The following is a 12,446-nucleotide window of genomic DNA, read 5'->3' on the forward strand; positions in this document are numbered from 1 at the left end:
AGAGTGAACGAGAGATGCTGCCTACGATTTGGGCACACAGAGATAATTTAACATTTTACCAGTGGGGTTAGATACCGCTTGCATTTCATGAGATACAATTGAGAGAGTTCTGTGCTCCTTTTAAGCCCATGCTTACAATCATGTCCTTAATCAGTGAGGCTCCCAAATATTAGTATTTGACTGGGTCACCACATGCCCTAAGCTAGTCATCTCCAAATGGTGGGTGAGACCTTATACCTTTTCTCATATACATTTCAATGTTTCCCCAAAAGGGCAGTTTTGTCATCACAGTGCTGTCACAACAGGAGAAGCTTTAGCTGATAGAATGTCACTTTTTATTAGGGCTGCCAGGTCCCTTTCCGCCATTGGCGGGAGGTTTTTTGAGCGAAGCCTGAGGAGGGCAGAGTTTGGGAAGGGGAGGGGCTTCAATGCCATAGAGTCCAATTGCCAAAGAGGTTATTTTCTCCAGGTGAACTGATCTCTATCGGCTGGAGATCAGTTGAAATAGCAGGAGATCTCCAGCTACTACCTGGAGGTTGGCAACCCTACTTTTTATCTATTTTTGAAGGTCTAAGAACCCTCTGATCCTGGCAACCCTAATGAAAGACCGGGGGGGGGGAGTCACAGAAGCCCCCAAAGGTAGATCCCTAATGCTGACCGTGTGATACAACAGTGGCGAGAGGCTGATACAGGTCAAGAGGCAGGATTCAGCTGTTGTATCCTGTACAAAATCAGAATGCCAGCAGGTTGTAGTGGTAAAGAGTAGCAGACTCTAGTCTGGAGAACCAGGTTCAGTTCCCCATTCCTCCACATGAAGCCTGCTGGATGACCATGGGCCTGTCATAGGTCGCTCAGAACCCTCTCAGCTAGGGTTGCCAACCTCCAGGTGGTGGCTGGAGATCTCCCGCTATTACAACTAATCACCAGGCAACAGAGATCAGTTCACCTGGAGAAAATGGTCACTTTGGAAGGTGGACTCTATGGCATTATACCGCATTGATGTCCCTCCCCAAACCCTGCCTTCCTCAGGTTCCACCCCCAAAATCTCCAGGTATTTTCCAACCCAGAGCTGCCAACCCTAGCTCCACCTACCTCACAAGGTGCCTGTTGTGGGGAGAGGAAGGGATTGTGATTGTAGCCTCTTTAAGACTAGTTAAAGTAGAGAAAAGTGGGGTATAAAAACCAACTCAGGCCAATTGAAATTGCATGTTGGTAGTTTTCCAAAGCTAAACCCTCAGGTTTCTTCTAAATAATGGTCTATTGAGCAGAGAGACTTACTTCGATCCTATACATTATAAGGCTGCCATATTCTTTGCCCCCCAGACTATTCAGAGTTCCAGATTACAAGCATGCAACAATCATCAGCCAGTGGCCACCACCTATTAACCACTGCTTCTAGAGTACTCCTGATTCAGTCACTGTATTGTCATAAGGCTGGTAGAAATCTTTCAGGCTCCCCAGTTGCACCTGCATCCCAATGCCAGCTGCAGCTAAGGTGCTCTGGGGAGTGTGAATCAAGATAGTGGTTTTCCGGCTGCAAAGGCTCCCGTTGGAGAATTGCCTCTTGAGGTTGGACTGGAGGCTCCCGCAGCAGGAAAAATAGTGTAGGATATCATGAAGCAGATGTCCACTGAAGAACATGTAAATCCAAGGATTGCAGCAGCTGCTGAGGCTGCCCAGCAACATGGTGATGGTGAAACTCACATTGCTGGACTCTGAAAACAAGAGGCAAAGAGACACAGTTAATTTCCCCCCCAGACACATTTCAATAGAAATGTGCATCATGCTTGGAGAGGGGGTCACATACATCTGTACTGTAGGTGGGTGTATATGCACTCGTGAGCCAGACCAGTTGTGGCTTCCTGGTACATGGATGTACATTTGTGTGTGAAAATGATCCCATATGTAACTTTCATTCTTTTCCTGCATAAAATATTTTCTATTTAGGAAATATGTGATACACGAGGCAAATATAAACTACGAGTGATATTAGCCATTCTTAATCCTTGTACTAAGGGAGCCCATCACTTTATGCATACTTACCTGTCAGCTCTACATCTAACTGAGTAGTCATTACCTTTCAGGCTAGCCAAGTTTCTTCTGGCCCGTTTCTTCCCCATCCTTTCATCCACCATCCTCTGCAGTTTGCAGAGCAACACCTGCTGATTACTGCAGGTAGGAGAGGGAATAGATGACCAGAGGAAACTGCAGCTCCCTTCTGTCTGGATTCAGCTGCAGTTTGAAATGCACACGTTCCGTGTTGCAACCTGGCAACATCATGCCTAATTTTGGTACCAGCATTGTTCCAATAAAGCCAGTTTATTTGCCGTGTCTACCTCTATGCAGGGCTGGATTAACCATTAAGCAAAATAAGTATGTGCTTAGGGCATCAAGAGAAGGGAGGCACCACAGAAATTTTCCATTGCTGGATTTACCATGGACCATATAGTGCAAAACTGCAAATGGCGCAGCTGAACTGGGGTCCCCACAATAAATGAAAAAATTACATACATTCAGTGACTCTAAAAAAACAACAACCCAGAACATCACAATTTTTACTGTTATCCTTTAAAAAAAAAACCCATAAGGATGAAGAAAAAGTGGGAACTGGGAATAATCACACTAGGCTCAATATATTATTTTTGATGGTTTATTATTGTATATATTTTGAATTACATAAATATGGGGGCACCAAAATATTTTAAGTGCTTAGGGACTCTAAAGGTCTTAATCTAGCCCTGCCTGTATGAATCATTCGGTATCTGTGCAGGACTCCCCATGACTCCCTCCCGCTGAACAAGGAGCTTTGCGTTGCTGGAGGAATGCTTGTTCCTGCAGAGGAAGGCTCATCCGTGAAAGGAAGCAAGTTGTAGGATCTCATGCACTGATCATACATTTTTCTCCAGAAGTGCAGTGTTGTTTTATTCATAATTGATAGACTAATACACCTGATACAATGAATTGCTGAAGAAGATCTATTTAATCAGGTAACAGCTAACTCCAGACAAAATCGTAATCAGCACTGTAGCTGCTAGTCATTTTAGAACTGCGTGTGTTTAGTGGCCATAATTTACCAATACGTGGATATCTTTCAGAAGGTACACAAGGTCTGGAAAAGTTATAGGGAAGGGAAAACAAACTGCCTACATCATTCTTTACTGTATTTCTTTGGTGGATTTGATTGTAACGAGTGAATCATGAGTGAATCAGTATCCTCTGCCAATTATAGGAATGCTAGTAAAAGCAGAAGCAATTTTATTTGGGGGGGGGAGGGAGTACCCTCATAATCTCATTCACTAACCATCCACTTTCCAGGATCGCTCCCAAACCACGTCTGACACTTTCTTTTTGGAAATATCAAAGCCAAAGTACCTTTGTATACCATGAGGACAGGAAGCTGCACATTTTTTAAGGTCTTGCACACATTGGCATCAGTTTCCCTGCCTTAGTCCCCCACCCCACCCCTATGGACACCATCTCCCCCCATACATGGGAGGACTTTTTTTGAGCTTTTTGCATCAGCATTGCTGGACCGCTAAGGCACAATAATGTTAGAATGGTCTAAATAAAGGTGAGCCCTTTATATCTCTGCAATTAAAGGTGTTAAGGACTCCCCGTTTTTAAAGCTGGAAATTCAAAGGAGATAGCAAACTATGGGAATAGATTGTTAGAATGGTGGCGACTTAGCAGTTTCTGTTTTTATTAAAGCCCCTCAAGAGCCCTCTGGTAGTGAGGAGAATGGTGGTTCCAGGGGACTGAGGCAAGAAAAGGATGGGGAAAACTGCCATATAGATGCACTGTTGCTGCTGCTTTTGTGTTTATGGTGGCAGTGACAGCGACATGGAAAATAACATGCAGAAGCAGCTTTCGTGAGACTTGGGCCTAGCGATGCCAGCCTCCAGGTGTAACCTAGGGATCCCCCAGAATCACACCTCACCCCCAGACTACAGATTTCAATTCCCTTGAAGAAAATGGCTGCTTTGGAGGGTGGACTTTATGGCATTATATTCCATTGAAGTCTCTCCCCTCCCCAAACCCCGCTCTCTTCAAGCTCCACACCCAAAATATCCAGGTATTTCCCAACCTGGAGCTGGCAACCCCACCCTCAGCCTAATCTACTTCACATGGTTCTCGTGAGGACAAAATGAAGAGGGAAGAGCTATGTACACCACCTTGACCTCCTTGGATGAGGGGTAGGATAAAATGTGATAGAAATGGAAGTAAAACTTAGTGTCAGCTTTGCCATTGACTTCAGCAGGAACAAAGTTATACCCAGAAGTGCTATCCTATGAGATTAAGCAGGCTTAAGTCCCAATTGATATTTAAAGTTTGCACTTAGCTGGAATTAATTTAAATTGAATTTAAGTATACTTCTCTTTGTCTGATTTATGCACACCAAGTTAGTTTGACTGGGTGAGGGCACTTTGCAGGGAAACAGCAGTCAATTATGCTCTTCAGTATTAAAATAGAAAAGAATTAATGGTGTGTCAGCTAATTCAATCCAAAGTGAGGACAAGGACGCCTGAGTGGTGTGTGTTTGTTGAGGGCTGAAGTAGGCAGAGGATGTGAATTCGGGAAATGGGGTCACTCATTCTTGTCTTGAGCTGTCATCACCTGGATGCTAATAAGTCAGCCCTAGAGATGCCAACCTCCAGGTACTAGCCGGAGATTTCCTGCTATTACAACTGATCTCCAGCCGATAAAGATCAGTTCACTTGGAGAAAATGGCCACTTTGGCAATTGGCTCTATGGCATTGAAGTCCCTCCCCACCCCAAACCCCACCCTCCTCAGACTCCTCTCCAAAACCTCCCACTAGTGGTGAAGAGGGACCTGGCAAACCTAGTCAGCCCTGATGTTTGTCACTTGCCCAGTATTATATTAACTCCACATTAATGTTTATTTATTTCATTTATACCCCACCTTTCTCCCCGATGGAGACTCAAAGTGGTTCACATCATTCTCCTCTCCTCCATTTTATCCTCCCAACAACTCTGTGAGGTAGAGTAGGCTGAGAGAGAGGGACTTTCCCAAGGTCACCCATCAAGCTCCCATCAAGACACTGGCATTTCAATGTGCACTCCAGAGTGTCTTGATGTTTTTTGGGAAATTGAGCAAGAGTTTCTCAATGAAAAGACCAGTACAGATAGACAAAACCAGTCCTCAGGTGGGGTTTACAGTTCTCATGGAATTACAACTGATCTCCAGACTACAGAGATCAGACTCACTGTAGGAAATGGCAGCTTCAGGGACTGGACTCTATGGCATCACATACTTGCTGATCTCCCTCCCCTCCACAAATTGCATTCTACCCAGGTAGTACCCCCAAATCTCCAGGAATTTCCCAAGAAAGAGTTGGCAATCCCATTGACCAAGATTCCCTGTAGAACAGCAGCAGCGGCCCACAGATACATCACAAAGTTCTTGTTCATGTAGGTGACTGAAAGAGAATGAATTGCCCAAGGCCTCCAAGGGCAGCTTCATACATAAAGCTTGTAAGACATAACTGCAAAACATTTTATGTGTACACCTAAAAGTATAATGGATATGATTATTCCTTATTAGGGAGGCAGCAGAACTATGCAGAAGCATGCACACTTCCCCTCTCTTTAATATACATGTGCAGACAGAGCATGGGGCAGTCCAGGGAATAGGAAGGTTATATGTACCTTTTGAAAGCCCGTTCTGCCTTCTTCCTATACTCAGTCAAGTTAAATGAGTGCACAAGCTAATGAAATCTGACCAAACAGAAGAGGAGGTCAAAGAAGCTTATATTGGTTCGTAAAAGGGAAGGTCATAAAAACTGCCCATTGGTTTAATGGGCAATGTACTGCCTGCGCAAACAGTAGGCGGGGTGGGGGGAAAGGCTCTGCTGATCACTGTAAGTACTGCAGACACATTGAGAAGGAAGGTATCCCATGATACTGCAGGGAGCTGGGATTGTCTTTGAATCTTGCTAGATGTACATGCTTTTCAGCATGTAATGTGCAAAAGTGGCCTTCAATATATCTCTACCTGAAGCAGAAGTAGAACATGGCCTTTTATGCAGGGTCGTTTCCCCACGGCCACCCCTGCCTACTGTTTTGGGGCTTCCTTTTGATTAAGTATGCCTTTTCTGCCTGTGTTTTTTGGGTGCTGTTTTAGCCAGAATCTGGAAAATGTGGGCAAAATATGCGGGAAGAGCAAGGTGACCTCTGACGGGTGGAAAAGGCATGCATAATCAAAAGGAAGCCCTGAAGCAGTTGGTGTGGGTGACTGTGGGGAAACATCCCTGCATAAAAGGCCCATGAGTTTTCAGAGTCTATCCCAACACTCTAGCCACTGGATGCCACTGCCTATCTCACCTCTGCTATTGGCTGGTCACTCTGATTGGGTTATGACTTAATCTTTCTGGTTAGGGATGATGACTTTTTCAGTGTTCTGAAATACATATATATATTTAAATGATCATTGCTCTCTAACAGCCCATTCCTGAGCTGGCAGCATACAGGGACGGCGAGGAACAGGCACAGCGGCACCTCTTGCTAAGCTGATTCTCGTACGCCGTAAAACAAACAAAAAAGCCGTTTCACGACTTGTTTTTGTTTTACCGGGGCCTTTCGCCCCATAGGAAACAGTGAGCAGGCGCAGCACCGCTGTTCCCGGCACTGGCGTAATCGGCCGAACCAGGACAGGGAGCTGCCTAACCGGCGGCTCCTCCCCCCAGCCCGCCCCCCTGCATCAGCGCAGCCTTTCTACGCCGTGGCCTACGCCATGGAGAGGCCGCACCGGCGGAGGGGCAAGGCGCGGTCCTGTGACGCTCAGCTGCCGGCGGGCCTGGCCTAGCCACCAGCGTAAGTGTGTGTATTCACGGTTTTACACACACTTACGCTGGTGGCGGGGTCACACCGCCTCCTAAGAAGTTTTGCCCGGAAACCTCAGGAATGGGCTGTCAATCAGTTGCTATTTTCAGATCACAAAGCTATGCAAAAGATCTAGACAATACATCTAAGAATAACTTGATTAAAGGTGGTGTTAAGAATTCCAAAGGATGGAAATTAACAATCTGAAAACTTGTTGTCCTATAATGATATCATATTTCTTTAAATGTTGCTATCAACAGAATGGATGTTATTTTAGCAACAATTTTCCTGTAGCTGTGATGAGATGTATGATTTTACTTCTAAGCCATAACCTAGGGACATTGGATCTTGCAACCACATTTAAATAATGTGCAGTTATTTCTAAGGCAATTAGCTGCAGGTTGAAAACCACTTCCCGGAGAATCTCTTGTTAATTCCATTCTGCCTGGATGCAAGATAGATGGAGATACAGAGCCGGAGCAAGGCAATCACTTCTGGAATACAATGCATGTAATGGATGTATGTTTGTGAGAAAGATCTGCCTAGGCACTGCTTTGAGCTATGATGGTACGAGAGATGCAGGTATACATTGAAAGGACTTTTTTTTCCTTGGCCGATGTGTATGAGTGTATGACAGATTTCTCTCTGCTAGATTGTGTGTACAAGGGAGGGACTGGTTTGTGGTTGTATGTGAGTAACAGACGGTCTCTGAAACAGTGTCTAATGCATTTCTGTTCTCTACAAAATTTCTTCTTAACTGTGTGCATGTAGGAGTTTGTTCTCTTTGCTGGGGTGGATGTGAGAGGGGAAACTACACTAGTCCATTTGGAACTGCCCTGGCCACAAACAGTTATATGAGAGTCAGTTTGCTTTTCTTCAACCGGCACGCTGCCCTTCATACTCAGCCACTCACCATCATTTGGTGCGTTCTTGTCCCACACTGACCACATCTGCACACTGAAGAAGGGTGCCCAGCAGGCAACGTAAGCCAGGACGATGACAAAGGTCATCTTCACTGTGCGGATCTTTGCACGTGAGATGGTGCGCACGCTGCTTACCCGGGAGCCAGGATGGCACCCTGCTCCCTTCTGAGACGTGGCGGCCTGGGAAACGGCAGCAGCACAGGGACGGCAGCTTTGAGTCTTTCCTCGAAGGTTCTTGCAGATCTTGTGGCATATGAGGCTGTAGCAAACTGTCAGAATGGCCACAGGCAGCACAAAGACACACAAGGTGATCCATGTGATGTAGGCCTTGGCTCCCCAGGAGTATTTGAAATCTGCCCAACAATCCAGCACGCCGGAGCCTTGGCGTACCTCCTGCACTGAAAAAATGAAGATCTGTGGCAAGCTGAGCAAGCAGCTGAGCAACCAAGTCACCCCGATCATCAGGTAAGCCTGGCAGCTGGACTGCTGTAGGGTGCGCAGCGGGTGACACACAGCCATGTATCGATCCAGGGTCATGGCAATGAGCATGTAGGTGGAAGCAAACATGCTCAGCACCTGCAGGTATTTGACAGCCTTGCAAAGAGGATCCGGGCCCTGGAAACGATAAGTCATGTCCCAGATCATTTGGGGAAGCACCTGGAAGAGTGCTACCCCAAGGTCTGTCAGGCCGAGGTGCAGGATGAAAAGGTGCATGCGGGTCATCTTCTTCCTCAGCCGGTACATGGCCAGCAGCACCCCCAGGTTTCCCAACAAAGTCACCACCAAGATAGCAGCCAAGACTCCAATCTCAGCCTTTGCAAGCTCTTCATCCCGAGTGTGGAGGACAGTCTGGTTAGGGTCTCCATCCTCGGCGTTCTCTAGCAGAGAGCCAGCCACCAGGCTGTTACGGTAGGTGCTGTTCCTCTCCATTGAGTGGGATTCAAAAAAAGTTTGGTGGCTTCCTCAAAGTGGGTACTGCAATAGGAGACAGAGGCTTTAGGTGTTTGGGAAGTACCTTTCCTCTCTCTAAATTAATTCAAGTTAATTTGTCAGAACAGTACATCTTTCTCAATGGATCTGCAAAGCCCTGATTGTTTCTCCTGCTGTTCCATCTTTAAATCTTCATTTGGCCCCATTATTTCTCTCTGTAGGTCAGAATAAGACAACAGTGTAGTAATTTTAAATCCCCTTTTCAATTTGCCTGGCAAGGTGCATTTTAATTCTTACGCATTAAATACAGTATCACTCGGTCAGTTTCATCTCCTCTTTTCTGTATCTATCTTAACACCCTTCTTCCTATGGGAATAAACTGCCTACCTCTAGGAACAATATAACGCTCTCTTTCCCCTCCACACCCTGCCCGATTGCTGGCTCCTTACCCTTTCAGGATGAGCTCGAAATCCATCCATCTCTTCTGATCACTCCCATGATTAATTTTGAAAGCTTCTTGTAAAAGTACCACATAAACTTCTCCCACAAATGCTGTAGCTAGGCACAGATTTGATCTTTCAAAAGTAACTGGAAACAATTTTTTAAAAAATAAATCCAAAATCCATTCAGCTAGATCTCTTTTGGATACAGGGGTATTTGCTAAATCAGAATGCCGCTGATTCCCCAGGCTGTGTGAACGGTGTCTGCTTGGGTCTGGGTTTTATAGACTGGGAGCTCTTTCCTCTGGTTGGCTCCTGCTGTCTTGTATCTCCCCGGTCTCCCCTGCCGCTGAGATGGAGTCTGAGGCTCCTGTTTACACAGAAACACAGACACAGGTGGGAGTCCCTGCCCTTTTTGGGAGCAAGATGATATATGAATAAAGCTAAAAGCAAACTTTGCATCTATTTTCCCAGCTGAATATCTTTATCACTTTGTATCTAGAGAGGTTCTGAAAGCTTTACTAGTTTGCTGTAAATGTCAGTATGTTGTGTAAGAGAATGGAATGATCAATCATCCTCTTTCTAAGATACCTTTTAAATTTTCTGCTGTGGCTTTTAATGATTTCAGAAATGTTTCCTTTTCCAGTTCAGTCTCTGTATTCAAACCAGGTTCTGATTATGAACACAATGGAAAGTTCTAAAACATTTTATTAAGGGAAACAATCAACAAGATTAAAATCCACCTGTTTTTTCTGGTGAGACCCTATTGTCTCTTTATTCTTAGTATCAGTGGCTGACTAGTACAACTTGTCTTTACATGAGGTTTTAGTGGTGCATATATGTATGTGTATATATATGTATGTGTATGTATGTATGTGTGTATATATAGATGTGTATGTGTATGTGTATGTATGTATATATATTATATATATTATACATGCCACAGATAGACAGACAGACGGCTGTATGTATATATGTGTATATATATATATATATATATATATATATATATATATATATATATATATATATATATATATACAGCCGTCTGTCTGTCTATCTGTGGCATGTATAATTCCACATTAAATGAAGCTAGGAGCCTCATAATTGGTTATCCCTGATGCTATTTGCAATGGAAGCTACGGGTACCTGTGGCAGGCATAAATCATATGAAAATAAAGCAAGGGCCTTTAGAATTGGTCACCTGCTTCAGGATGGCCACAGGAGTGTTCAAGGTCTTTTGGTGGTGGCTTTTTTGCTTTGGAAGCGGTGGTTATCTGTGTCAAGTATAATTAGTCCAAAACTAAAGCTAGGAGTCTCACAAGTGGCCACTGGCTTCTGGGTGATTGTGGGAGTTGCAGTGCCAAACAGGAAAGGAATTGGAACATCCTGGCCCATGCAGTTCCTACAGATCTGCCCCCCACCCCCAGTTTTACCATTGGAAGCTACGGCTATTTGTGGCTTTGAAAAATAAAGCTAGGGGGTTAAAAATTGGTGATCAGCTTCAGGATAGTGGGACTTGCAGAGAGAAAACTGAAGGGAATCATACCATTCGGGCACAGATGGTCTCAGAAAGAAACCTGAGGTATTTGTAGGGTTGCCAACCTCCAGATTGTGGCTGGAGATCTTCTGCTATTATGTCTGATCTCCAGGCGACAGAGGCCAGTTCACCTGGATAAAATGGCTGCTCTGGAAGGCGCACTCTATAGCATTATACCCCATTGAAGTCCCTCCCCTCCCCAAACCCTGCCCTCCTCAGGCTCCACCCCCAAAATCTCCAGGTATTTCCCAACCTGGAGCTGCAACCCTCGGTTTTTGCAGTGAAAGCAAAGGTTTACTCATGAGAAGCCATCGTGGGCAGTCAGCTCAGACAGGGAGGAAGGAGAATATCCCCTCTCTGACAAAACAAAAGGGAGTTAACAGCTTCCCTTACCTATCAGAGCCTGTGTAGTGCAGTGGTTAGGATGCCGGACGAGGACCAAAGAGATCCATGTTAGAAACCCCCACTCGGCCACGGAAGGTTGTCAGATGCCTCTGGGCCAGTCACACCCTCTCAGCCAGGCCTACCTCGCCGGCTGTCTTGAGTACAAAATGGAGCAGAGGATAACAATGTACGCTGCTTTGTTTCCCCTTGGGGGACAATGACGAGGTGTAACATTTAACAACATAACATATCACAGTGCAAACTTCCCAAGCATAAATGGCCATACAGCCTTAAGCAGAAATGTTGCCACTATATGTGACAAAATCCACAGTAAATAATTCTTCAATTTTCTGAGCACATCCCAAATACACAGTGCTGCAGTAGTCTCCATTACAATGATGAGTTGCCTTTATAAAAACGTATTTCTCATGGGTGTATTTTTGCTATGGGATTTGCAATAGTGAAGAGCTGTGTTGTTAAGGGAGTGATAATTTTGGTCTTGCTCAAATTAAGTTCAAATATTGCTATCTGCAGACAATTTGGTTACTATTCCTTTGAGGGAAACAAAAAACATCTTCCTTGTTGATTTCCTTTCCACAGGATTGGTTTTCTGCAGATGCTAAAGCTGCTGTGACTCAGGTTATTTGTAAAATTTGCAATGACTTGCCAGCGAGTTTCTGGTCTTCACTTAGTGATGCTGGCAGTTAATTCACCAAGCAAATGCATGAACAGATCACATAGGTAGGTGTGGGGACCCTATGAATTACCCTGTAAAAATGCCTGAAATCATGCTGGGGGAGAGATGCAACACAAGATATAATATACTTCTTTACCATTTACGATCAGACTGTTTGATTTCCTGACAGCTTAATAAAAAAAGTGTAATAAAAAATAAACTGAAATGAAATCAGGTTGTAGGTAGACGTGGAAAAGAAATGGACTTGGGAAACCAAATAGTTGGAAGTACCTCCTTCTTTTCAGTGTATATAATACATTATTTTGGACATAACACTATTATTTTCTATTTTGATAAGGAAGATGGGAAGGATTTCTTCCATTGTTAGTAATCCTATTGCCAATTTCGCGGCCATCACTCCATAACTATCACTACTATATCAGTTTATTCTGCAACAGAGTACAGATAATTTAATAATATATATATATATATGTAATGGATCAGCAGACTTTTTATATCCTATTAGATGTTCGGGTAAGACCCTCCTTTAGAAGCTTTTCATATTTATAAAACATGTACAAAAAAACAATTGCCCCATTGAACAGAGGAAAGAGTTCCCCTCCACTTGTTTCTACACAGCAATAAAGCTCATCTTCAGTGAACAATTTATTCTTGCAATGAAGAATTTGAAGTGATGGGGTCATTAGGGAAGA

General features: G+C 44.3%; 1 protein-coding gene across 1 annotated transcript; it reads right to left on the reverse strand.

Annotated features, from left to right (window-relative positions):
• Nucleotides 1-1,395: 1,395 nt before the first annotated feature.
• AVPR1B (arginine vasopressin receptor 1B) lies at nt 1,396-8,693 on the reverse strand. The gene is made up of 2 exons (XM_056845240.1): nt 7,754-8,693; nt 1,396-1,715 (listed from the first exon to the last, which is right to left on the reverse strand). The coding sequence occupies exons 1-2, from the start codon at nt 8,691-8,693 to the stop codon at nt 1,396-1,398; spliced, it is 1,260 nt and encodes a 419-aa protein (XP_056701218.1).
• Nucleotides 8,694-12,446: the final 3,753 nt, after the last annotated feature.

This window comes from Euleptes europaea, chromosome 2, assembly GCF_029931775.1.
Source record: "Euleptes europaea isolate rEulEur1 chromosome 2, rEulEur1.hap1, whole genome shotgun sequence".
Taxonomy (NCBI): Eukaryota; Metazoa; Chordata; class Lepidosauria; order Squamata; family Sphaerodactylidae; genus Euleptes; species Euleptes europaea.